The sequence below is a fragment of the Lipophrys pholis genome, assembly GCF_963383615.2.
Source record: "Lipophrys pholis genome assembly, chromosome: 9".
NCBI lineage: Eukaryota > Metazoa > Chordata > Actinopteri > Blenniiformes > Blenniidae > Lipophrys > Lipophrys pholis.
The window spans coordinates 32314529-32340976 of record NC_137639.1 but is presented as its reverse complement, the minus strand read 5'-3'; the positions used below and the strand labels follow the sequence as shown (position 1 = coordinate 32340976).

General features: G+C 46.5%; 2 protein-coding genes across 5 annotated transcripts in view; both read left to right on the top strand.

Annotated features, from left to right (window-relative positions):
• The window catches only part of tap1 (transporter 1, ATP-binding cassette, sub-family B (MDR/TAP)), a 23371-nt gene extending 18 nt beyond the window's left edge, over nt 1-23353 (top strand). Inside the window, exons 1-13 of one of the 2 annotated variants that reach the window (XM_080471267.1) lie at nt 1-619; nt 3749-4061; nt 8318-8546; nt 9745-9859; nt 10663-10793; nt 13256-13461; nt 13579-13776; nt 15307-15435; nt 15530-15724; nt 15808-15987; nt 20211-20370; nt 21618-21754; nt 21823-23353. The exon at nt 1-619 is cut by the window's left edge and continues 18 nt beyond it. In XM_080471267.1, coding sequence (XP_080327393.1) covers nt 3753-4061; nt 8318-8546; nt 9745-9859; nt 10663-10793; nt 13256-13461; nt 13579-13776; nt 15307-15435; nt 15530-15724; nt 15808-15987; nt 20211-20370; nt 21618-21754; nt 21823-22053 — 2220 coding nt within the window. In that variant the 5' untranslated portion in view covers nt 1-619; nt 3749-3752 and the 3' untranslated portion in view covers nt 22054-23353. The remainder of the gene's footprint in view (nt 620-3748; nt 4062-8317; nt 8547-9744; nt 9860-10662; nt 10794-13255; nt 13462-13578; nt 13777-15306; nt 15436-15529; nt 15725-15807; nt 15988-20210; nt 20371-21617; nt 21755-21822) is intronic. The other variant, XM_080471268.1, reaches the window with a different exon arrangement.
• Nucleotides 23354-25019: 1666 nt separating this feature from the next.
• brd2b (bromodomain containing 2b) overlaps nt 25020-26448 on the top strand; it is a 36271-nt gene continuing 34842 nt past the window's right edge. For 2 of the 3 annotated variants that reach the window (XM_080471826.1, XM_080471824.1), the window contains exon 1: nt 25034-25207. In XM_080471826.1, the coding sequence (XP_080327952.1) occupies nt 25176-25207 (32 nt within the window). In that variant the 5' untranslated portion in view covers nt 25034-25175. Of the gene's footprint in view, nt 25208-26448 lie in introns of all 3 variants that reach the window. The other variant, XM_080471825.1, reaches the window with a different exon arrangement.

Below are 26448 nucleotides of genomic sequence, written 5' to 3'. Positions count from 1 at the left end.
GGAGTAGCGGTCATCCGGCGTCTTCTCGAATGATTTTGCTCCTCCTGTGACGCAGGAGGATTTTCACCTGTAGTTCTGGTTCTGGCCGCGTGGGGTAGCAGTTGTATACTTTGTAATGTCATGTGACGGCAGGCGCTCAGCTCGAGCTCCTGCTGTTTCTCGGTGTTCTGTGGGCGTTTTATTGAAGAATAGTGGAGCTATAAAAGCGTCACTACACACTCGCATGTCTGTCTAGGTACTTTTAGATCCTCCTGGCAGAAGCAGGCAGAAGCAGCTCGGGACTTTCCGCGAGCAACCGTATAAATTAGTACTTTCACTTTCACTTTTCAGAGCTTCTTGGCAGAGCAGAGTAGAGCAGAGCAGAGTAGAGCAGAGCAGAGCAGAGCAGAGCAGAGTAGAGCAGAGCAGAGCAGAGCAGAGCAGAGCAGAGCAGAGCAGAGCAGAGTAGAGCAGAGCAGAGCAGAGCAGAGCAGAGTAGAGTAGAGTAGAGTAGAGCAGAGCAGACTTGTGAACAGGTTGCTGGTGAGAAAACCTCAAACTCAGCTTTGGAACGTGTTTGTGTTCGTGCGCAGGATTTCCCAGCTTTGACTCGTTTCTTCACAGCGAGCGGAACATTTCAGTGAGTTTTATCTTTCTTTATAGCAGTTTCCTAAGTTCCGACCCTGTTTTCTGTATAGATGTGTTCATTGTTAGAAATGAAAGCTGTATATGTATTTCTTTATGTGTATGTTTTAAATTAGTTAATGGAAGAAGTGTTTTAAAGAAGTTTGCCATTGAAGAGAAAATGAAAGTGTGCAATGCAGCATTAAAGTGAAAGTCAGCCTTTATTAGTGAAGGACATGTACATTGTACTTGTCTTTAATATTATTTACGATAATAGAACATTACAATGATTAAAAAAGTAAGAATGATCAGATAGTGCTCAACAAACTAAAAGAGATTATGGCATTTCTGTTCATATCTCAGACCTATTGGATCCAAAGGCTGAATCAGTTACCGTCTCTCTGTCTCGCTCCCTCTCTTGCTGTCTCTCACTCTGTCTCTCACTCTGTCTCGCGCTCTCACTGTCTCTCACTCTCTCTCTCTCTCTCTCTCTCTCTCTCTCTCTCTCTCTCTCTCTCTCTCTCTCTCTCTCTCTCTCTCTCTCTCTCTCTCTCTCTCTCTCTCTCGCCCCTCTCTCTCTCTCTCTCTCTCTGTCTGTCTTGCTGTCTGTCTGTCTCTGTCTCTTGCTCTCTCTCTCTCTCTCTCTCTGTCTGTCTTGCTGTCTGTCTGTCTCTGTCTCTTGCTCTCTCTCTCTCTGTCTGTCTTGCTGTCTGTCTCTCTCGGTCTCTTTCTCTGTCTCTCTCTCTGTCTCTCTCTCTGTCTCTCTCTCGGTCTCTTTCTCTGTCTCTCTCTCTGTCTCTCTCTCTGTCTCTCTCTCTGTCTCTCTCTCTGTCTCTCTCTGTTGCTCTCTCGCTCGCTGTCTGTCTCTCTCTCTCTGTCTCTCTCTCTGTCTCTCTCTGTTGCTCTCTCGCTCGCTGTCTGTCTCTCTCTCTCTGTCTCTCTCTCTGTCTCTCTCTCTGTCTCTCTCTGTTGCTCTCTCTCTCTTGCTCTGTCTCTCTTGCAAGCTACACTAATGCAATACACACTGCATGGTGAGAGAGGGGCGGGCGAGCTTCACTAATGCAATACACACTGCATGGTGAGAGAGGGGCGAGCTACACTAATGCAATACACACTGCATGGTGAGAGAGGGGCGAGCTACACTAATGCAATACACACTGCATGGTGAGAGAGGGGCGAGCTACACTAATGTAATACACACTGCATGGTGAGAGAGGGGCGAGCTACACTAATGTAATACACACTGCATGGTGAGAGAGGGGCGAGCTACACTAATGTAATACACACTGCATGGTGAGAGAGGGGCGAGCTACACTAATGTAATACACACTGCATGGTGAGAGAGGGGCGAGCTACACTAATGCAATACACACTGCATGGTGAGAGAGGGGCGAGCTACACTAATGTAATACACACTGCATGGTGAGAGAGGGGCGAGCTACACTAATGTAATACACACTGCATGGTGAGAGAGGGGCGAGCTACACTAATGCAACACACACTGCATGGTGAGAGAGGGGCGAGCTACACTAATGCAATACACACTGCATGGTGAGAGAGGGGCGAGCTACACTAATGTAATACACACTGCATGGTGAGAGAGGGGCGAGCTACACTAATGTAATACACACTGCATGGTGAGAGAGGGGCGAGCTACACTAATGTAATACACACTGCATGGTGAGAGAGGGGCGAGCTACACTAATGCAATACACACTGCATGGTGAGAGAGGGGCGAGCTACACTAATGCAATACACACTGCATGGTGAGAGAGGGGCGAGCTACACTAATGTCATACACATTGCATGGTGAGAGAGGGGCGAGCTACACTAATGTCATACACACTGCATGGTGAGAGAGGGGCGAGCTACACTAATGTCATACACACTGCATGGTGAGAGAGGGGCGGGCGAGCTTCACTAATGCAATACACACTGCATGGTGAGAGAGGGGCGAGCTACACTAATGTAATACACACTGCATGGTGAGAGAGGGGCGAGCTACACTAATGTCATACACACTGCATAGTGAGAGAGGGGCGAGCTACACTAATGTAATACACACTGCATGGTGAGAGAGGGGCGAGCTACACTAATGTCATACACACTGCATGGTGAGAGAGGGGCGAGCTACACTAATGTAATACACACTGCATGGTGAGAGAGGGGCGAGCTACACTAATGTCATACACACTGCATGGTGAGAGAGGGGCGAGCTACACTAATGTAATACACACTGCATGGTGAGAGAGGGGCGAGCTACACTAATGCAATACACACTGCATGGTGAGAGAGGGGCGAGCTACAAAGTAGATCAGGAGAAAACAGCCTGAAGCAGCAAGAAGAGAACAGTAACCTGGACGTACAGTCTTCACACACATTCATTATGTGCAGTTTAGGAGGAAGCTGTATTCAGAGACAAGAAAATATTGTAGATAATCTTAAAGAGTTAATAACATATTTTGCATGCAGTCCTTTCTGAAGACACCAGGTGGTGCTCAGCCCCTCCTGCCCCTAATGACCAGTCGCCACTGCAAATAAATAACACATGTGACCTTCAGCAGCTTTCATACTTCACTGAATCTCTAATTGTTATCAAACAGATTAAAGCAAGGAAGAAGCCAGTTTTAAGTATGTAAACAGGAGAAAGAAGGAGAAAATACACATTTGTCTTCAAATTGAATGAGTACATTCTTAATAAAGAACAATGCAAATTTATTTAAAGAACAGATACCTGAAAAATCTATTTGAACTGAAAATGTAGCTTTTCTTTTTAATTTCAAGGTTTTATATTATGTACATTACATATGTATGAATCAACATGTGCAATATACATTTTGACAAATGCTAAACTGTGATAAATTATGTTTCACTGTGCATTCATACTAAAAACTGAATTTAAGTGTGAAAGTAAAGTGTTATTAATGGCAGTTAAGATAAAAAAATGAGCAGGTGTATCCTGCCATACAGTTAACTGGGCTCAGCTCCAGTGCCTGTTGACCCTGAACAGGATAAGCAGTACAGAAGATGGATGGATGGATGGATGGATGGATGGATGGATGGATGGATGGATGGATGGATGGATGGATGGATGTTAACACCATCTTTATTTGAATTCTAACTTGTCTCTGGTCTGTGTTTGCAGAACGATGCAGAAGATGAGCTTCTTCTTTCTGCCTCTGTTCTGTGTGTGTGTGGATGTGTGTGTGGTGCGAGCAGTCCACCTGGCCCAGCTCTCCCCCCTCCTCCTCTCTCACCCCTTCATTGCCCTGTGGGGAGGTGCGCTGGTCAGGGCGGCAGCCCTCATCTGCCCCGGGAACCTCCTGTGGATGCGCAGCTTGGAGGGCCTCCAGAGCGTGGCTGTCCTCTGCTTCCACTTCCCCGCGTACGCCACCCTCCTCTGGGCGCTGGGGCTGTGGGCCGTGGACGAGCTGTTGGGGGGGCACTCCTGGGAGAGGGTGAGTGGATGTCCACTGCACAAAGGAGCACAGCAAAGCACTTTCTTAAAACTATATTAGAGCGTGACAGATTCATTCTCCCACAGTGTAGCCCCCTTCATATTTTAGTCCTTGCAGTCGCGTTAACGTACCACTCATTCTATAGAGAAGTACAAATGACCTTGATTTAACAAACATCTTGGGATATTTGCAAAATAAAAAGATGAAAAAGTGAAATAGGGTAACAAAGAAAATGTATTAGAGTTGCAAATAATTAATATTCAACCATTAATATGAGTCCATGATCACAGAATATCAGTAAATTCTTTCTTTGTTTGCTGGCAAACCTTTTTAAACTAACCAAACTTTCTGAGCACACCTTTTTGTGGGGTGATGGGTTTTCTCCAATACCAGCTGATCGATAAGGTGTTTGATACTTAGCTTAAAAATAGTTACTTCTTTCATTTAAGCTCTATAATTTGTCTGGTTAAAAGAGATTCAAAAGCTCTCCTATTTTTGCCTTCAGTGGATTGTTCCTCTCCACCCCTGTGATGTTTATGACCACTTCAAGATGGTCTAACCCTAACCACACACCCGCACACACATTCTCCTCCACCTGACCACCTGAGAGGGTACGGGTTCATATCTCACCTCCACACACGTTCTCCTCCACCTGACCACCTGAGAGGGTACGGGTTCATATCTCACCTCCACACACGTTCTCCTCCACCTGACCACCTGAGAGGGTACGGGTTCATATCTCACCTCCACACACGTTCTCCTCCACCTGACCACCTGAGAGGGTACGGGTTCATATCTCACCTCCACACACGTTCTCCTCCACCTGACCACCTGAGAGGGTACGGGTTCATATCTCACCTCCACACACGTTCTCCTCCACCTGACCACCTGAGAGGGTACGGGTTCATATCTCACCTCCACACACGTTCTCCTCCACCTGACCACCTGAGAGGGTACGGGTTCATATCTCACCTCCACACACGTTCTCCTCCACCTGACCACCTGAGAGGGTACGGGTTCATATCTCACCTCCACACACGTTCTCCTCCACCTGACCACCTGAGAGGGTACGGGTTCATATCTCACCTCCACACACGTTCTCCTCCACCTGACCACCTGAGAGGGTACGGGTTCATATCTCACCTCCACACACGTTCTCCTCCACCTGACCACCTGAGAGGGTACGGGTTCATATCTCACCTCCACACACGTTCTCCTCCACCTGACCACCTGAGAGGGTACGGGTTCATATCTCACCTCCACACACGTTCTCCTCCACCTGACCACCTGAGAGGGTACGGGTTCATATCTCACCTCCACACACGTTCTCCTCCACCTGACCACCTGAGAGGGTACGGGTTCATATCTCACCTCCACACACACATCCGACCATGATACCAAAGCAATTCTTTTACATAAATCAACATGATGATAAATGGTATTGATGATCAATCATGGCAAAGAAATGAGAGAAAGGAATTTCACAGCGAGAGAAATAGAGTGACACTGTCATGGAGGAGAGTGACACTGTCATGGAGGAGAGTGACATCATGGAGGAGAGTGACAGTGACATCATGGAGGAGAGTGACATCGTCATGGAGGAGAGTGACATCATGGAGGAGAGTGACGTCATGGAGGAGAGTGACATCATGGAGGAGAGTGACATCGTCATGGAGGAGAGTGACATCATGGAGGAGAGTGACATCATGGAGGAGAGTGACATCGTCATGGAAGAGAGTGACATCATGGAGGAGAGTGACATCATGGAGGAGAGTGACATCATGGAGGAGAGTGACATCGTCATGGAGGAGAGTGACGTCATGGAGGAGAGTGACATCATGGAGGAGAGTGACATCATGGAGGAGAGTGACATCGTCATGGAGGAGAGTGACATCATGGAGGAGAGTGACATCATGGAGGAGAGTGACATCGTCATGGAAGAGAGTGACATCGTCATGGAAGAGATTGACTTAATGAGGGAGAGTGACATCATGGAGGAGAGTGACACTGTCATGGAATAGAGTTACGTCATGGAAGAGAGTGACGTCATGGAGGAGAATGACATCATGGAGGAGAGTGACACTGTCATGGAGGAGAGTGACATCGTCATGGAAGAGAGTGACGTCATGGAGGTGAATGGCATCATGGAGGAGAGTGACACTGTCATGGAAGAGAGGGACACTGTCATGGAGGAGAGTGACTTCATGGGGGAGAGTAATGTCGTGGGGGAGAGTGACGTTATGGAGAGAGTGACACTGTCATGGAGGAGAGTGATGTCATGGGGAGAGTGACGTTATGGAGAGAGTGACACTGTAATGTAGGAGAGTGACTTCATGGAGGAAAGTCATGTCATGGAGGAGAGTGATATGGGGAGAGTGACATCATGGGGAGAGTTACACTGTCAGGGAAGAGAGTGACGTCATGAAGGAGAGTGATATGGGCAGAGAGACGTCATGGGGAGAGTTACACTGTCATGGAGGAGAGTGACATCATGGGGGAGAGTGACACGGTCATAGAAATCTATCTAGCTGTCTGTCTGTCCGTCCATATTTACTGTTTTTTTGTCCTGCAATCGGGTGTAGACATACTTACTTACTTAGTTGACTTCAGTAGGACATGATCTGGGTCCTCCACAGTTCCATCATCAGGGTCCTCCACAGTTCCATCATCTGGGTCCTCCACAGTTCCATCATCTGGGTCCTCCACAGTTCCATCATCTGGGTCCTCCACAGTTCCATCATCTGGGTCCTCCACAGTTCCATCATCAGGGTCCTCCACAGTTCCATCATCAGGGTCCTCCACAGTTCCATCATCAGGGTCCTCCACAGTTCCATCATCTGGGTCCTCCACAGTTCCATCATCAGGGTCCTCCACAGTTCCATCATCTGGGTCCTCCACAGTTCCATCATCAGGGTCCTCCACAGTTCCATCATCTGGGTCCTCCACAGTTCCATCATCTGGGTCCTCCACAGTTCCATCATCTGGGTCCTCCACAGTTCCATCATCAGGGTCCTCCACAGTTCCATCATCTGGGTCCTCCACAGTTCCATCATCTGGGTCCTCCACAGTTCCATCATCTGGGTCCTCCACAGTTCCATCATCAGGGTCCTCCACAGTTCCATCATCTGGGTCCTCCACAGTTCCATCATCAGGGTCCTCCACAGTTCCATCATCAGGGTCCTCCACAGTTCCATCATCTGGGTCCTCCACAGTTCCATCATCTGGGTCCTCCACAGTTCCATCATCAGGGTCCTCCACAGTTCCATCATCTGGGTCCTCCACAGTTCCATCATCAGGGTCCTCCACAGTTCAGAGATGCTTTCCAGCCCAGCCTGCTCCTTTAGGATGTGCACTATGGTGCTATGGGTAAACAGTGCAGCCAGACTGTAGCCTCTGGCGGATGAGAAGGACTTACTTCCAACGCCAAAGGGCAGAAAAGTGATTTTTTTAATTTTCCCAATGTCCAGTGGTCCAAGTCCCCCAGATGAAGTGGCGAACGAGGAATCTCAAAACGATGTGCATTGTAAAACAATGATGGTGCCAGTGGAGGGAGTCCACAGGAACGAGGTGTGCCAACATCGGCAGTATGACGACGAGTGCTCAAAGCCTTTAGGAAGAAATTCATGTCACGACGGGGCTACACCCACTACACTCCGGTACAGCACTACACAGCGGTAACCCTGCCCGCACAGTGACTGTGGTTTACTCACCCCACAAAACTCCCGACAAGGGTCATATGCAGACATTCTACTTCAACCTCAGCAATGCAAACAGGCCTGTGCCCGCTCCAACCTTCCTGGCCATCGTCGGAGACTTTACTGCCTGCACTGGAGAGGAGGAGGCTCCTCACACCGACCAACACCACCAAAGTAGAGCTCAGATTTAATATCTGAGCACGTTTGCTGAATTTCTTTTCACTAAAAATCTTTCATTTTAGTTGCATAGTTTGCATCACTGAACATCATCGCTCATCTAATGCACTAAGAAATTAATTCTGTTTTACTCCAGAAGAAGGGACAACAGATTTACAGTTGCAATGCAAAGTAATATTGAAAATATCATAGAACAGTTGGCAGTATTATGGATTTCTACACTCAAAACATTCACATTTTCAAGCATTTCGTTCATTTTTAATGGTGATTAATATAACCTGAAATAAGAAAAATGTGGGAAACATCAGGCCCTGTGAAACATTACAAGACTGCTTGGTTTTTTATGTCTTTTAAGTTCAAACTCTGTAAACGTGTGTTGTGCAGGTGTTTCAGGGTTATGGCGTCACACTGGTGGCCTGGATCTATTGGAGTCGGTACCTTTCTTCTCTCCTGAGATCCTGTGTCCGATACGTGTCGTCCGTGCTGAGGAGGGGGTCGGCTCGGGGCTCCACGGATGTCACCAGTGCCGCTGTGAAGAGGCTGCTGGGATGCATGCGTCCGCATATGTGGCGCTTTGTCTTCGTGCTGACGCTGGTGATGCTGTCATCTTACGGTCAGTCGCAGCTCGACTCCTTCATGTTTGTGTTAGGATGGTGGTTTTCAAAGTGTGCAGTGGGACTCTCCTTGGGGGTGGGGGGGGGGGGTCATGGGGATGCCTATTCCCTGTGGGAATTTTGTCTTTTACCTTCTGAAAAGTAATCAGTTTTAAAAGAAAATGTGTGAAGGGTAAAACTATTACCATATTTTCTGAACCACAAGTCACAGTTGTTTGTGTTTTTTGACTGGTCATGCAATCACATGAAAGTATGACAAGTGCACATAAGGCATTTAAGAAGGTCTCCCAGTGGTCCAAACTATAGCCGCAAAACTGAGAGAATAGTTCAACATACCATTAATGAGAAGGGAGCCCCCTTAAAACAGGATTTGTGAAATTTTGGGGGGGGTCTCTAAAATCTTGGTAAAATGCTGTTTTTTTTCTTATGCATTGCCTTTTGTTTGTTTTCAGTTTTGTCATGATCATGTGTAAAATTAGTCTATTTTTATGTATTTTTATTAGTGCATGAGGGTGAATCTTCACTCTTTCACTTTAATAAAGTTGCCTGCCTGCATGCAGTTCTTTTCCTCACCACTGAAGTGTGGGGGCGCTAGTCTGAAACGTCACTTTAAATCAGACAGCCGCTCAATTTCAAACAAGGAAACCTGGTAAATGTGGGATTTCCAATCAAAAGGATGTAGGGACTGTGAGGAGCAGCAACAGAAGCTGATCCAGGTCTGCGGAGCTTCTGTCTGAAGGTAATCTCCATAAACTGTAGTATTAATATTCAGCACTGTGTTGTTTAAAATGAGACTGAGGACTGGATCTCTGGTCGTCTGGACCTTTTTTTTCTAGTTCTGATGGCCATGCGTGTTTCGTGTCAGTTATTGGTTTGTTGATGTGTGTTAATGTTTTTCAGAGGTTATTTTGTGCAGGTTAATGTGGATTTGATTCTCGGTGGAGTCGCACTTTTGTTGTTTTTTTCATTGACGTTTATTTGACTTCCAGACAAGACGTCCATGAACTGTCCAGGAAATTCATACAAAAAACTTTAATGTGTCCGATTGTGGCCCTGAAGGACAATCGGACACCAGTTTTGGCTCAGTGGGGTCTGAGCATGCTTGTATAATCAATGCGTTTTGAAATGTCAAAGTCATTGGCCACTAACTTCCTTCGCCAAAGCTCAATATAGTGATAATGTAAACTTTGACCTCAGGTGAGATGGCGGTGCCAAAGTACACGGGTCACATGGCAGACTGGATCGTCAATGAAGAAGCTCCTAATGCCTTCACTGAGGCCATCACAGTCATGGCACTCATGACAATTGCCAGGTAACATTTGCATCATTCTTGTGTGGATGCTAATAAAATGTACTTAGTGAGTTCATGACAGTGCTGCACAATGGGTATCACTGAACAGATTAGATTAACCTGGATTAGTCCCACAAGTGAGAAATGTCGGTGTCGTAGCAGCAAAGGAGACAGTCACACAGAGATCCTGCAAACGAAGCATTGCGGGGTCAACAAATGTCCAACAAAAGAAAACCAGAGAATTAGGAAATAAAAAACAAATGTGAAAAGTATATACAGCACAATGCTCGGCTAGTTTGATTTTACTCAGATGCACTCACCTACACAATTGAGATTGCATAAGGAGAATTGAGTGTTTATTGTACTGTTCTAATGATGATGATGATGATGATGATGATGATTATGAGCAGTGCTGATTATACAGACGAGGGCAGCAGCTATCAATTAATTTAGTAAGCGAGTATTCTATAAATACATTGAGTAATTGGAATTTTTGTTTATAATTTCATAAAGTACTTAAGCTTAATTTAACAGCAATATGTGGCAGAGAAAATACTTTGTCAGTTAAATAAACAACTAATTTAATTCCTCTTAAAATAAGCATTTTTACTGGCAGACTATGTTTTTGTCTGCTCTTTTCTTCCTTGGCGTGTAAAATCTTTATTATTTTAACGACCTCAGAGCAGAACACCCCCTGCCCCACACACACACACACACACACACACACACACACACACACACACACACACACACACACACACACACACACACACAGATGAATTTTCTGTGTGTAGAAATGATGCATCTTCTATCTGGTGTTTTAGTGCCGTGCTGGAGTTTGTGTGTGACCTCACTTATAACACCACCATGAGCGCCATACACACCTCCATCCAGGCAGCCGTCTTCGAAGCCGTGCTGGGACAGGAGATCGCTTTCTTTGATGCCACTTCCACAGGTGAACAGCATTTTACACGTGGCAGACTGACACAGGTTCATTTCAGTACATGTTACATGTAATGAAACCAAATCCTGCACTCAAGGTCGGTCGACACCACAACATCATCAGTAAAGAATAAACTGGAATGAATTAGGGAGTGAAACGTGGGGTGATGCAGAGTGAGTGTGGGGTGATGCTGACTGAGTGTAGGGTGAGTGTGAGGTGATGCACAGTGAGTGTGAGGGGATGCAGAGTGAGAGAGTGAGTGTAGGGTGATGCAGAGTTACTATTAGGTGATGCGGAGTGATACAGAGTGAGTGTGAGCTGATGCACAGTGAGTGTGAAGGGATGCAGAGTGAGTGTAGGGTGATGCAGAGTGATACAGAGTGAGCGTGAGATGATGCACAGTAAGTGAGGGGCTGCAGAGTGATACAGAGTGAGTGTAGGGTGATGCAGAGTGACTATTAGGTGATGTGGAGTGATACAGAGTGAGTGTGAGCTGATGCACAGTGAGTGTGAAGGGATGCAGAGTGAGAGAGTGAGTGTAGGGTGATGCAGAGTTACTATTAGGTGATGCGGAGTGATACAGAGTGAGTGTGAGCTGATGCACAGTGAGTGTGAAGGGATGCAGAGTGAGTGTAGGGTGATGCAGAGTGATACAGAGTGAGCGTGAGATGATGCACAGTAAGTGAGGGGCTGCAGAGTGATGCAGAGTGAGTGTAGGGTGATGCAGTGACACAGGGTGAGCTTGGGGTGATGCAGAGTGAGTGTGGGGTAATGCAGAGTGATACAGAGTGAGTGGGGTGATGCAGAGTGAGTGTGGGGTAATGCAGAGTGAGAGTGGGTTGATACAGAGTAAGTGTGAAGGGATTCAGAGTGATAGAGTGAGTGTAGGTTGATGCAGAGAGACTGAGGGGATGCAGAGTGATACAGAGTGAGTGAGCTGATGCACAGTGAGTGTGAAGGGATGCAGAGTGATACAGAGTGAGCGTGAGATGATGCACACTAAGTGAGGGGCTGCAGAGTGATGCAGAGTGAGTGTAGGGTGATGCAGTGACACGGGGTGAGCTTGGGGTGATGCAGAGTGAGTGTGGGGTAATGCAGAGTGATACAGAGTAAGAGTGGGGTAATGCAGTGTGTGATGGACCAAGGCGGTCACCCTGACTCAGGATGAGGTGGTAGTCGGAGTTTCCAAAATTAAATCAGATTTATTTCAAATGTTCTTTTTACAAATGTTTAAAAAAAAAAACAACTAACTCCAAGCCTCACAGCCTCACAGCCTCACAGCCTCACAGCCTCACAGCCTCACAGCCTCACAGCCTCACAGCCTCACAGCCTCACAGCCTCACAGCAGGCTGGCCTTCCGCAGACTTTCTCTTTCAGTCTCTGTCATCTCACATGAAGGTGTGCCTCCTTAAATACGCCCAGCCCCACCCTGAATTGGGCCAATCAGGACAGGCTGGAATAAAACAAATGTCCAAGGGGTGTTTAATCCACCCGAAATTAACATGACTGAAAAATTATAATAATAAAGTACCTAGAAAACAGAAAAATCATTATCACATTCAAAATATATACAATACATTATTTTAACCAGTCACCAATTCCCCACTATACATATTTACACAAATATACAAACAGTACACCCCTACACCCAGTGGACTGTGGCATCTGCCATCTGATGGCTGAAATACAGCTCCTCCAGCGGCGCTCCGCCCAGGAAAAGTCTGACGGGGCAGGTGCAGGAAGTGTGTGGGGTGAGTTTTACAGTGAGAAGGGAATATCACCTTCTCACACAGTGATACAGAGTGACTGTGAGGTGATGCACAGTAAGTGAGGGGATGCAGAGTGACACAGAGTTAGTGTGGAGTGATACAGAGTGAGTGTGGAGTGATGCAGAGTAATACAGAGTGAGTGTGGCGTGATACGGAGTGAGTGTGGGGTGATGCAGAGTGATACAGAGTGAGAGTGGGGTGATGCAGAGTGATACGTAGTGGGAGTGGGGTGATGCAGAGTAAGTGTGGGGTGATGCAGAGTCATACAGAGTGAGTGTGGGGTGATGTAGGGTGATGCAGAGTGAGTGTAGGATGATGCAGTGATACAGGGTGAGTGTGGGGGGGTAATGCGGAGTGATACAGAGTCCCTCCAAATGAAAATACCCTAAATCATCAAAATGCAACAGATGTATTTCAGACTTGACATTCTTCACATTTTAGATTCTCATCTAAAAAGAAATGATTGAAATGGAGGACTAGATAGTGTTTGGGTTCACCCTAACCCTATTTCTGACTCCACCTTCCATCTCTGGCCCCTCCACTAGGGAATAAGAAATGTCTTATATCCCCCCCAATCGTGACATCAGACCCCCCCCAAAGCTAACAGACAGTGAAAGTCTTCTTTACCTGATGTGCTTTACTGTTAATTGTTATATGAATGTTTGATTTCTATCTTTGAAACCTGTTTGTCCTTCGTTCTTTCAGGTGAACTTGTGTCGCGTATCACCACCGATACCAACGACATGAGCGAGGCGCTGAGCGAGGAGCTCAGCCTGGTCATGTGGTACACGGCGCGATTCCTCTTCCTCCTGATGTTCATGGTGAGCCAGTCGTGGAAGTTGACCCTGCTGTCGTGCATGGGAGTCCCCATCATCTGGGTACTTCCTGAGTTCATTGGACACTTCCGCCAGGTGAAGTTCGCCACTGATCCAAACTGATCACTTTCATTCAGAAACGTCATTCACTGATATACAGCTTCATCTTGTCTACATATTCTTTCTTTTATTCATTTCCAATGATTGTCACAGACAATTTCTGCAAAGTCTCAGGAGTTACTGGCTCAAGCCAACCAGGTGGCCACAGAGACCTTCTCCTGCATCAAGACTGTCAAGTTTTTTGCTAATGAAGACGGTGAGACTGAGAGGTACAGACAGCGTCTGGACGACATCTACGCCCTCAACAAAAAAGATGCAGCAACATACGCAGCTTCGACATGGGCTAACAGCGTGAGTCGCTCCTGTCCTGCTTCACTGCCTGATTGTCTCTGAGTGGGAATGTTTTTCAACCACTTGCAGTGGATATTTCTCTCGCCTCTGCGACAGTGTCAAGGTTCGAATCCTGGCCAGGTCCCTCTGTGTGGAAGTTGGATGTTCTCGCCGTGTGTGCTTGGTTTCCTTCTGGGTACCCTTTTTTCCTCCCAAAGCTCCCCCTGATGAAGACTCTTCACCCCCACCATCTCCCTCTGAACAAGACCTTTGACCCCCACCATCTCCCCCTGAACAAGACCTTTGACCCCCACCCTCCACCATCTCCCTCTGAACAAGACCTTTGACCCCCACCATCTCCCCCTGAACAAGACCTTTGACCCCCACCATCTCCTCCTGAACAAGACCTTTGACCTCCACCATCTCCCTCTGAACAAGACCTTTGACCCCCACCATCTCCCTCTGAACAAGACCTTTGACCTCCACCATCTCCCTCTGAACAAGACCTTTGACCCCCACCATCTCTCTCTGAACAAGACCTTTGACCCCCACCATCTCCCTCTGAACAAGACCTTTGACCCCCACCATCTCCCCCTGAACAAGACCTTTGACCCCCACCATCTCCCTCTGAACAAGACCTTTGACCCCCACCATCTCCCCCTGAACAAGACCTTTGACCCCCACCATCTCCCTCTGAACAAGACCTTTGACCCCCACCATCTCCCTCTGAACAAGACCTTTGACCCCCACCATCTCCCCCTGAACAAGACCTTTGACCCCCACCATCTCCCTCTGAACAAGACCTTTGACCGCCACCATCTCCCCCTGAACAAGACCTTTGACCTCCACCATCTCCCTCTGAACAAGACCTTTGACCCCCACCATCTCCCCCTGAACAAGACCTTTGACCCCCACCATCTCCCTCTGAACAAGACCTTTGACCCCCACCATCTCCCCCTGAACAAGACCTTTGACCCCCACCATCTCCTCCTGAACAAGACCTTTGACCCCCACCATCTCCCTCTGAACAAGACCTTTGACCCCCACCATCTCCCTCTGAACAAGACCTTTGACCTCCACCATCTCCCCCTGAACAAGACCTTTGACCTCCACCATCTCCCTCTGAACAAGACCTTTGACCTCCACCATCTCCCCCTGAACAAGACCTTTGACCTCCACCATCTCCCTCTGAACAAGACCTTTGACCCCCACCATCTCCCCCTGAACAAGACCTTTGACCTCCACCATCTCCCTCTGAACAAGACCTTTGACCCCCACCATCTCCCCCTGAACAAGACCTTTGACCTCCACCATCTCCCTCTGAACAAGACCTTTGACCCTCACCATCTCCCTCTTAACAAGACCTTGCTACCCTTTCCTTTTTACTGAGCAGAAACTACATTGCTTTAGAGAACAAGCTGAAAAAATCTTTAATAATCTTATTATACATCTGCAGAATTTGATTCACTACTTTTGTTTTGTATTCATCATTATTACTATGTAAGAATATAAATGTTGTTTGTGTTTCTAACCACATTTTCTCTCCTCCAGATGACCTCTCTGGCCTTGAAAGTGGGCATTCTGTACTATGGAGGAATGCTTGTGACTAAAGGGGCTGTTAGCAGTGGAGATCTCGTAGCTTTTGTCCTCTATGAGCTACAGTTTACTTCTTCACTTGAGGTGAAGCACAAGGAGATATTCAGATTTTTTTATTTTTTCAAAGTATGCCTGCATGTATGTTATCCAACCATGTTAATGTTGTATTGTCTCCTAGGCCGTGATGCGATGTTACCCAGACGTGAAGAAAGCCATCGGTGCCTCTGAGAAGATCTTTGAGTATTTGGATCGTAAACCTGAAGTACCCCCCGATGGCAGTTTGGAGCCAGACGATCTGGAAGGACACGTTCAGTTCAAAAACGTCACATTTCACTATCCTGGGAAAACAAGTGAAAACCTCCCAGTGCTTAAGGCATGTGTTGTTTCTGTTGTTTTCCTTTGTATTCATTGCGTTTGCAGTGTGGTGATTTGAAACATGTCGCTCTCTTTCACCAGAATGTGACTCTGGAGTTGAAACCAGGGAAAGTCACTGCCCTGGTGGGCTCCAATCGATCAGGGAAGTCCACATGTTTGAAGCTGCTGGAGAGGTTTTACCAGCCACAGGAAGGAGAAGGGGAGATCTTATTGGATGGGAAACCACTGCAAAGCTACAAAGATCAGTACCTGCATGACAAGGTGGGAGGCAAGAAACTGGTGAAACAACCGCATCACATTACTGTGGTTCTGATTAGCTAGACGTCTTTAAAGTGATTTACTATCTTTTCATTTGAGAATAAATATCATTTAAAGAACAAAATGCTACCACATGTATATTTATTAGTGCTGTCAATCGATTAATCGCATTGTTTTTCTACAGAAGACTGAAACTTGTAATGGAGATTTATTGAGGGAAAACCACAGAATTAATGTCGACTCAACACACAGTCTATATTTAAATTATAAGACTATTTTTAGAACGTCCTTTTAGCTTTGGTGAAATGGTTTCTTTCTAAGATCAGCAAAATAATACAAACGTAAATAATAAATTAATAAACATCTAACATAAGTCTGGGTTTTGTTAGAGTGCAGGTCCACCTCATTGAATATTTAATATTTCTAGAAACTAAGTTGTAACTTATTACATGAACTAAGTGGCAATAATATATTGTAATACACACACACACACACACACACACACACACACACACACACACACACACACACACACACACACACACACACACACACACACACACACACACACACACACACACACACACACACACACACACACAGTATACAGGAGAGCCAGGGAAAGAGAGAAAGAGGAGGAATTAATATTTCACCAGTTTTTCCTCCAGCTTTAGCACTTTGGTGGCTACTAGTCAGCCAACATGGCAACCTGCTGTTTTGCTTCTGCGGTAGTTATGTAAAAATGTTTTAACCAGTTAAATGTTTGAAATCAATTAATTAAATTAATGCGTTATTTTGACAGTACTAATATTTATCCATAATCCAACAGTCTTTTGTGTAAATCAAACAAATACATCTACGTTATTATTAAAGACAAAAGTGCTTTCCTCTTCTGGTCATTGGGTCCAGAAAAGAAGGGAATCAAGACAAGTGATTAGCAAATCTGCTTACAACCAAAGGGAAACAACAACTTTAAGCATCTATGGCTCCCGAACCTTCGTCGCTAAAGCCTCCAGCATAGAATCTATTGAAGGATACAGACCCCATCTATGATTTCCAATTTGCCAAAACTTTACAGTGAAGCCAAACGCTGGCAGAAATACTTTAGTCTCCAACGTATTAGAGCAGAATCCCTCAAAACTGAAAGTAGCACCACACTGACTGATCCTGCTGAAGTTCATTAAACTGTTTTACTCCGTTTGGTTAAGTTCATCACTGTTGATTACATACAGAGTAAATACCCAGAAGCTGCCTCACAGGAGCGCATTATTTATGTGATTTAAAATTTAATTTGTGTATTAAAAACATTAACAAAAAAACAACATTCAACTTTACTATGTGTTACTTCTTCCTCTCCTCTCCTCTCCTCTCCTCTCCTCTCCCTCTCTTTCCATCTTCTTTCTCCTCTCCTCTCCTCTCCTCTCCTCTCCTCTCCTCTCCTCTCCTCTCCTCTCCCTCTCTTTCCATCTTCTTTCTCCTCTCCTCTCCTCTCCTCTCCTCTCCCTCTCTTTCCATCTTCTTTCTCCTCTCCTCTCCTCTCCCTCTCTTTCCATCTTCTTTCTCCTCTCCTCTCCTCTCCTCTCCCTCTCTTTCCATCTTCTTTCTCCTCTCCTCTCCATCTCCTCTCCTCTCCTCTCTTTCCCTCTTCCCCTCCTCTTCTTCTTCCTCTCTTTCCCTCTTCCTCTCCTCTCCTCTCCTCTCCTCTCCTTCTCTCCTCATCCCCGCAACTCTTCCTCTCCTCTCCTCTCATCTCATCTCCTCTCATCTCCTCTACTCTTCATCTCCTCTACTCTTCTTCTCCATCTCATCTTCCTCTCCTCTCCTCTCCTCTCCTCTCCTCTCCTCTCCTCTCCTCTCCTCTCCTTCCCTCTTCATCTCCTCTCCTCTTCCTCTTCCTCTCCTCTCCCCTTCCTCTCCATCTCCTCTTTCTCTCCTCTTTCTCTCCTCTTCCTCTCCTCTCCTCTTCCTCTCCTCTCCCTCTCCATCTCATCTTCCTCTCTTCTCCTCTCCTTTCCTCTCCTCTCCATCTCCTCTCCTCTCCTCTCTTTCCCTCTTCCTCTCTTCTTCTTCCTCTTTCCCTCTTCCTCTCCTCTTCTTCTTCCTCTTTCCCTCTTCCTCTCCTCTCCTCTCCTCTCCTCTCCTCTCCTCTCCTCTCCTCTCCTCTCCTCTCCTCTCCTCTCCTCTCCTCTCCTCTCCATCTCCTCTCCTCTCCTCTCCTCTCTTTCCCTCTTCCTCTCCTCTTCTTCTTCCTCTTTCCCTCTTCCTCTCCTCTCCTCTCCTCTCCTCTCCTCTCCTCTCCTTCTCTCCTCATCCCCGCAACTCTTCCTCTCCTCTCCTCTCCTCTCATCTTCCTCTCCTCTCCTCTCCTCTCCTCTCCTCTCCTCTCATCTCCTCTACTCTTCTTCTCCATCTCATCTTCCTCTCCTCTCCTCTCCTCTCCTCTTCATCTCCTCTCCTCTTCATCTCCTCTCCTCTTCCTCTCCTCTCCTCTTCCTCTCCTCTTCATCTCCCTTTCCTCTCCTCTCTTCCTCTCCTCTCCTCTCCTCTTCCTCTCCATCTCATCTTCCTCTCCTCTTCATCTCCTCTCCTTCCCTCTCCATCTCCTCTCCTCTCCTCGCTTTCCCTCTTCCTCTCCTCTTCTTCCTCTCTTTCCCTCTTACTCTCCTCTCCTCAACAAAACACTGGAACTTTCTAGAAGAGACTAGTTAATCCTCTGCTCTCCTCTCCTCTGCTCTGCTCTGCTCTGCTCTCCTCTCCTCTCCTCTCCTCTCCCTCTCTTTCCATCTTCTTTCTCCTCTCCTCTCCTCTCCCTCTCTTTCCATCTTCTTTCTCCTCTCCTCTCCTCTCCCTCTCTTTCCATCTTCTTTCTCCTCTCCTCTCCTCTCCTCTCCCTCTCTTTCCATCTTCTTTCTCCTCTCCTCTCCTCTCCTCTCCCTCTCTTTCCATCGTCTTTCTCCTCTCCTCACCTCTCCCTCTCTTTCCATCTTCTTTCTCCTCTCCTCTCCTCTCCTCTCCTCTCCTCTCCTCTCCATCTCCTCTCCCTCTTCATCTCCTCTCCTCTACTCTCCTCTCCTCTCCTCTCCCTCTCTTTCCATCTTCTTTCTCCTCTCCTCTCCTCTCCTCTCCTCTCCTCTCCCTCTCTTTCCATCGTCTTTCTCCTCTCCTCTCCTCTCCCTCTCTTTCCATCTTCTTTCTCCTCTCCTCTCCTCTCCTCTCCTCTCCTCTCCATCTCCTCTCCCTCTTCATCTCCTCTCCTCTACTCTCCTCTCCTCTCCTCTCCCTCTCTTTCCATCTTCTTTCTCCTCTCCTCTCCTCTCCTCTCCTCTCCTCTCCTCTCCTCTCCTCTCCTCTCCTCTCCTCTCCTCTCCTCTCCATCTCCTCTCCCTCTTCATCTCCTCTCCTCTACTCTTCCTCTCCTCTCCTCTTCATCTCCTTTTCCTCTCCTCTCCTCATCTCCTCTCTTCTCCAAAAGACAAGTGACATTCATTTCTAATAAAGGTTGACATTAAAAAACTACACAGGCTGTTTGGGCCAAATAAACTTGACACTAGCAGGAAATAACTAAATGTTTCTTGTGATATTTAAAGCTGCTGCTGGTGTGATGTTTTCATGTGAACCCCAAATGCCCTGGACTGAGCTATAGTCATCCCAGCTGTTAAGTACTGTCCAGTACCTAGAGGCTATTTCCCGTCCGGGATGATGAGCAAGAGGCCTTACTCCTAACACAACCATTACTACAAGCCTGTACGACTACTTGCCTTATGTCAGCACATATATGTACATAATACATAGATAACACCCCACTGAGCAGAACTGGTCCTAAACACGTCTACAACACATTGTCTCTATACTTCCACAAGATGTCCTCTCCATCTCATCTTCCTCTCCTCTCCTCTTCCTGTAGGGAAGCCAAAATGAATGTCAATTAAAAAAACAAAAGCCCAGACCTCCTCTGTGAATGACTCATGTCCAAACCAAAACCTTCCAGTCTGGCTGCTTCAACGTGCAAAATAACCTCTGAAATACTTTAACACTCATCAACAAACCACTAATTGACACCTCAGCATTTTAATCAGTACTCCAGCTGTCTAGCAGAGCTCCAGTCCTCAGCTCCATCTTCTACAACACAGAGCAAACAGTTAATAATAGTTTATACACATTACATTCAGTCAGGATGGACATTTGACCTGTTATGATCTTTTCTTTTTCATCCAATTGGAGTACAGATTGCTGTCGTGAGCCAGGACTGTGTGCTGTTTGCTCGCTCTGTCCGCGAGAACATCAAGTATGGCTGCCAGGACGCCTCGGAGCAGGAAATGATCCAAGCTGCCAAGCTGGCCAGCGCCCACAGCTTCATCATGGGACTGGCCAGTGGATACGACACAGGTTCGACCCTCAACGTCTGTCTGTCCATCATCCATCATCCATCTGTTATCCATCCATCATCCATCCATCCATCCATGCATCTATCCGTCCATCCTTCCATCTATCCATCCATCTGTTATCCATCCATCATCCATCGATCTATTATTGATCATCTATCCATCTATTATCCACCATTAATTAATTAATTCATTCTTTCTTTCATCCACCATATATCCATCTATGCATCCAATATCTCTATCCAGCCTTCTTTCCATCCATCATCCATCCTTCCATTATCTTCATCCATCCATCAATCTATTATCGATCATCCATCCATCTACCCATTATCATTCATTCATTCATTCATTCATTCATTCATTCATTCATTCATTCATTCATTCATTCATTCATTCATTCATTCATTCATTCATTCATTCATTCATTCATTCATTCATTCATTCATAGTGCATTTTCCAGTTCATGGACTCTGAGCAATGGACCTTGTGTTGAATGCAGAGCTGATCCCTGAAGAGAAAGACAGTCATCTGTTATGGGGGGTTATGCATGTTACTGATTGAATAAACAAATTATTATTTTCCATCCTAGAAAAGGATATTTTCTGAAACAGACCACAGTTGTAGTAAATAGTTCTGTACTATACGAAAGAAGATCCACAATAACACTTAATAATCCAGGTGCAGGTTGTGCTTTTCACTTTTGGGGATTTAACATTGCTTCTCCAATAAAGTGTAAATTTACTGCTGTTTATTTCTTACATACAGATACGTAATGGACCAAACCATGAAGAAAGGAGCGTCAGGGTTTACAGTGTCCTTCTGTGTGCATGTCTTTAGTGTTTTTATAACCTAAACAGAGCAAACACTGGTGGCCCAACAGCAAAGCCACATTGTTTTTAGGGGGCTGACACTTCTGCTCATTTCTGAAATACTTCACTGAGCATCATTAAAGTCACACATATTTGGATATTTAACCGTCGAAGGCCACTTCAAAGTGTTTCATGCTCAGGCTCATTGTCCAGACCTGAATGCTGGGTGGAGCTAAGGACATACAGCAGTGGATAATGCTGTGTAAGATATGTTACATGTTTACTTAGTGCTATGTATTATGGGAAATATGCAGTTGCAAAGGAATCACTGGCTGGATCCTTGATTGTTTTGGAAACGGAGGACAGGTTTGTGAATTGGGATTAGATGGTGGAAGGGATCAGCCTTCAAAGTGAAACAAAGACTGTGTGTCCTGTTGTGCAGACGCCGGTGAGAAGGGAGGTCAGGTGTCTGGAGGCCAGAAGCAGCGCATTGCCATTGCCCGAGCTCTAATCAAACGCCCCAAAATATTGATCCTGGACAACGCCACCAGCGACTTGGATGGAGAGAACAAATATCAGGTCAGAACCTTTGGGGTTTTTCTTGAGTGTAATTGTTCTGCATGTTAACTCTCAGTTGTACTCCACAGGTCAATCAAGCCTTATTGAACCAAGCAAGCGAATGCTCTGTGCTGCTCATCTCCAACAACATGGGCAAAGTGGAGAATGCCGATCATATAATAGTCCTCAACAACGGGGTGGTGGAGGAGGAAGGCAGCCATGATGAACTGATGAGTAAAGGTGGACTTTATGCTGAACAGGTGAAAAAACAGAATACGGGTTTCCACCGTCAAGAGGAGGAGAAGACCAATCCACAGTGATGAGCACCCAGCTGCTTTAAAGATTTAAAGTGTGAAAACAAAAGGGTACACTTGTATAATAAAGAATAACTTCATTATTAATTGTGACGTGGGTTAGGGTTAGAAAGATCCCATGACTTTGGGCTAGGCGATCGAACCATGTCTCAACATGGTCGCACTAAAATACAGATTGATAGCGATGATGAGTGTAACTCCGCTGTTTGACTGACAGCTCAGAGGAGTTTGAGGCCATGTTTACATGTACCCGGGTTTTTACAACAACTGATATTTCCCCTATACATTCACCAAAAACAAAATCTTCATTGACACGGACCTGTGTAAATGCAAGGCACAGAAATATTACCTTTTTTGAAATACCCCGGTGCGTGGAAACGTAGCCTGAGAAGGCCCGGTTGACTTTCCACTTTCTTTTTGTGGATCAGAACCCTTGTGTTTTTGCTATGAAATATAAAATAGATATGAGATTAATATTTGTAATTTCTGCCCTACGCAGTAGGTTCTGGTGCTTCCACTGCTGTGTTTGCTTATTTTTGATGAAGGATATTACATTAGTGATCCTATGAAGCTTATACTTAGATACTGAAAGTCTGACCATTCATTCTGACTCTTCATTCCAGGGCTTACTCTCCTCCACATAACTGCTCCAACAAATATTTATTGAAAGATTTTAGGGTTTAACAATCTGCATCCTGCTTCTGATGGAAATGATGCAGTAAATCTTTATTTTCTTTTGAGGGAGTGAGTGGAGCAGATCTAAATGAATGCATGTGGATGAAAGAGCCAAGGTGAAGTTTTTTCTCAAGCTTACTGAGAAGCCGGATCATTTATTCATTTGTTTATCAGAGCAGACGTCACTTTTGTTGCTGCAGATGTGTTTTTTTTTCCTGTTTCTGAGTTTTGATTATTTTAAATTGGAAACTTCTTCGCTCAAAGTTGTACTATTTCTAACGTGTTAAAATCTTTGTGCTTTAGTCACTCTTGTCTTCTTTTACTGGGGGTTTGGAAAAAACTGACAGAGGGAAAACATGGATTTGAACTCCTGGAAATGAAAGAAAGAAGAAGACGAATATATGAAAACAATATTAATGTACACTTATCAAGACGTTTCTTTGATGTGGACGTGGTTCTATTCTTAAATGTTCACATTGCATCTGTTTGGATATTTTAAAGGTTTAGGTCCCTCAGAGGTTATTTTTGTGGTCATTGTGCTTTTTTTGTTACACAACTTTCACTTATTTCTTTATTTGTATCTCTTTTTACCTTTAATTAAATTCGGGACCAAACAGGGACCGTCCATCTTCTTTCCCACTCAGTCTGTTTGGGATTGCGGTGGCGAGCACACGCCAGCATGCCAATTGCATGCTCCCTCAAAACTTGCGGCCCATGGTGGCGGTGGGGTTATGGTCTGGGCAGGCGTATGTTATGGACAACGAACACAGGTACATTTTATTGATGGCATTTTGAATGCACAGAGATACTGTTGTGGAATAATCATGGCATGTCTATCTGGGCTAGGCGTGGTGCTGGATGATCCCACCAGCATGTCTATCTGGGCTAGGCGTGGTGCTGGATGATCCCACCAGCATGTCTATCTGGGCTCGGCGTGGTGCTGGATGATCCCACCAGCATGTCTATCTGGGCTAGGCTTGGTGCTGGATGATCCCACCAGCATGTCTATCTGGGCTCGGCGTGGTGCTGGATGATCCCACCAGCATGTCCTCTAACCCTCCAACTCTAATGCTATGAACTTCACTCTTAAAGCAAAAAGCTGATGAGAAGTCGGACTTGGATGCAAAAGAGTCTTTATTCTGCAGAACAAACAGTGTGAGCCGCGGATCGCTCTGACGACTGACCAGCACACCTAATATGGACCTTTGTATTGGTTTTCTGTGGCGTCTGCCTTCACCTGCTCCGCCCGTCCAGAGAAGCTCTCCTTACCTGGTCAGAGTTCAGATAACACACAGCTTAACATGTGTCCTATGACCTTGTACCATTTATCATCCATAAGTGTCAGCTTATACAGGTCCACTACTCTGTCTATGTGTCGCTCGTGTCTATAGCCCCGTTTCCACAGTCCCCCTTGGTACCGGTACAGGGCCTGTGGTAACCGTTTGGTGTGCGTTTCCACTGCCACAGTTACCGATACCAACAGGTCCCATTGATAACCATTTCTCGCTACCCCTCCGTTTGGGATACCAGGCGCAACCTGCCGGATATGAGGGGGAGGAGCTTCAACACTGTCGCCTGCTGATTGGTCTGTGACAACCCAACCGTTACTCTACCGGCAAGCCCGCCGTTTCAAATCAGTAAAGAAAGTGAAAAATGGATCCTTGGACGACGGAGGAAGTGCAATTGCTCCTCTCCATAATCGGAGAAGAGGGTGAGGGACCACAACTGCCGCAGCGGGGTCCAGAGGAAGCACTGGCGGTGGTTGGACGCCATGGACCAATTATTGGCTGATTCCTCACAAAGACCATCTATAAACAATCACATAGCCGTATTCTGTACTATATCTGGCTAAATGCTCCAAATGTAACCAGAAGAAATTAAATTCGAAGCATAGCTGTCACTGAGTATATCCTTATACTCACACAGACACATTATCATGATATATGATGATCCGGGGACCAAGCAGGTATTAAAGTAACGAGCATACTGCAGACAAGAAACAAGCCCGATCAATCAGTAAAGACAAAGAAACCTTCGCCTGCACAAGTGGCGTCGGAACTACGAATCTTGATTTGAAGCCATAAAGCTTAAATAAAGACTATAACGCAGTAAACACTAAACGCAGAGCACCGGGAGCGTCCACGACGCAATCGCAGTACAACATGTATCTCTCGTGCTCTCAGGGGGCGTGTGGATGTGGCGCAGACAATTCTATCAACCAATGGGAGCGCGGAGGTGGCACCGACGTAACAGGAAATACGTAGCGCCCCACGTGAGAGGTTTATATAGCGCTAAGCGGAAACGTTGAGGCGCCATTTCATCGCGTAGTCGCTCTGTGCTGGCCGAAGCTGGCCGAAGCTGGCCGGAGCTGGCAGGAGCTGGCCGGAGCTGGCAGGAGCATAAACCCCAACCTCCGACCCGCCACTCGGTGAAAACACTCCGCCTTCATCTCCATGGAAGCGGCCGTCATCCCGACTCACGGCAGGTAACGCCCGTAGCTCTTCTAAGATAAACATTTGTTCACCTGTGTAGATGCACGATCATTTCTCTCTCGATTATAACGCGAGCTTAGCAACCATTAACGGTTGCTTTGGCAACAGAGTTATCACGCGCTGCATTTATTGTAAAATGTTTACAGAATTCCTTTGACGTGAATTCATGTTATTTTTGCTCAAATAGAAAGTAAATGTCATCTGCAGGTGTGTGTGTGTGTGTGTGTGTGTGTGTGTGTGTGTGTGTGTGTGTGTGTGTGTGTGTGTGTGTGTGTGTGTGTGTGTGTGTGTGTGTGTGTGTGTGTGTGTGTGTGTGTGTGTGTGTGTGTGTGTGTGTGTGTGTGTGTGTGTGTGTGTGTGTGTGTGTGTGTGTGTGTGTGTGCTCGCTCTCTCATTCATTGTTGATACCCGCTGCTACAGCTACCTCCACCCCGATGCAGCTCTCTAAACGGGCACAAATCCTCACATGATGGCCTGAGAAACTCTGAGCAAGCAGCTGTATCTTTGGGGGCTGTAGATGTCGGGGGGCCGGGGCCAGCTGTGTCTTTGGGGGCTGTAGATGTCGGGGGGCCGGGGCCAGCTGTGTCTTTGGGGGCTGTAGATGTCGGGGGGCCGGGGCCAGCTGTGTCTTTGGGGGCTGTAGATGTCGGGGGGCCGGGGCCAGCTGTGTCTTTGGGGGCTGTAGATGTCGGGGGGCCGGGGCCAGCTGTATCTTTGGGGGCTGTAGATGTCGGGGGGCCGGGGCCAGCTGTATCTTTGGGGGCTGTATATGTCGGGGGGCCGGGGCCAGCTGTGTCTTTGGGGGCTGTAGATGTCGGGGGGCCGGGGCCAGCTGTGTCTTTGGGGGCTGTAGATGTCGGGGGGCCGGGGCCAGCTGTGTCTTTGGGGGCTGTAGATGTCGGGGGGCCGGGGCCAGCTGTGTCTTTGGGGGCTGTAGATGTCAGGGGGCCGGGGCCAGCTTCAGCTTCCAGTGGGTCTACTAGCTCAGCTTACTGTCCCAAAATGGCTGGCCTCCATGAATTACATCCACTTTGTGAACGTCTTACAACTGCACACTGGTCTTTTCAACAGGTAGTCGCATCTTCTTCTGTATCTGTCACTGTTGAGCAGTGTGTCCAAACAGTGAGGGCAGGGCCTCCAAGCCACGGGACAGCGTCAGTCACACTCCCTTTAAAGATTTAATCCCTGTACTTGTTTCATTGACTTGATAACATTATTACTTTAAGAACAAGCT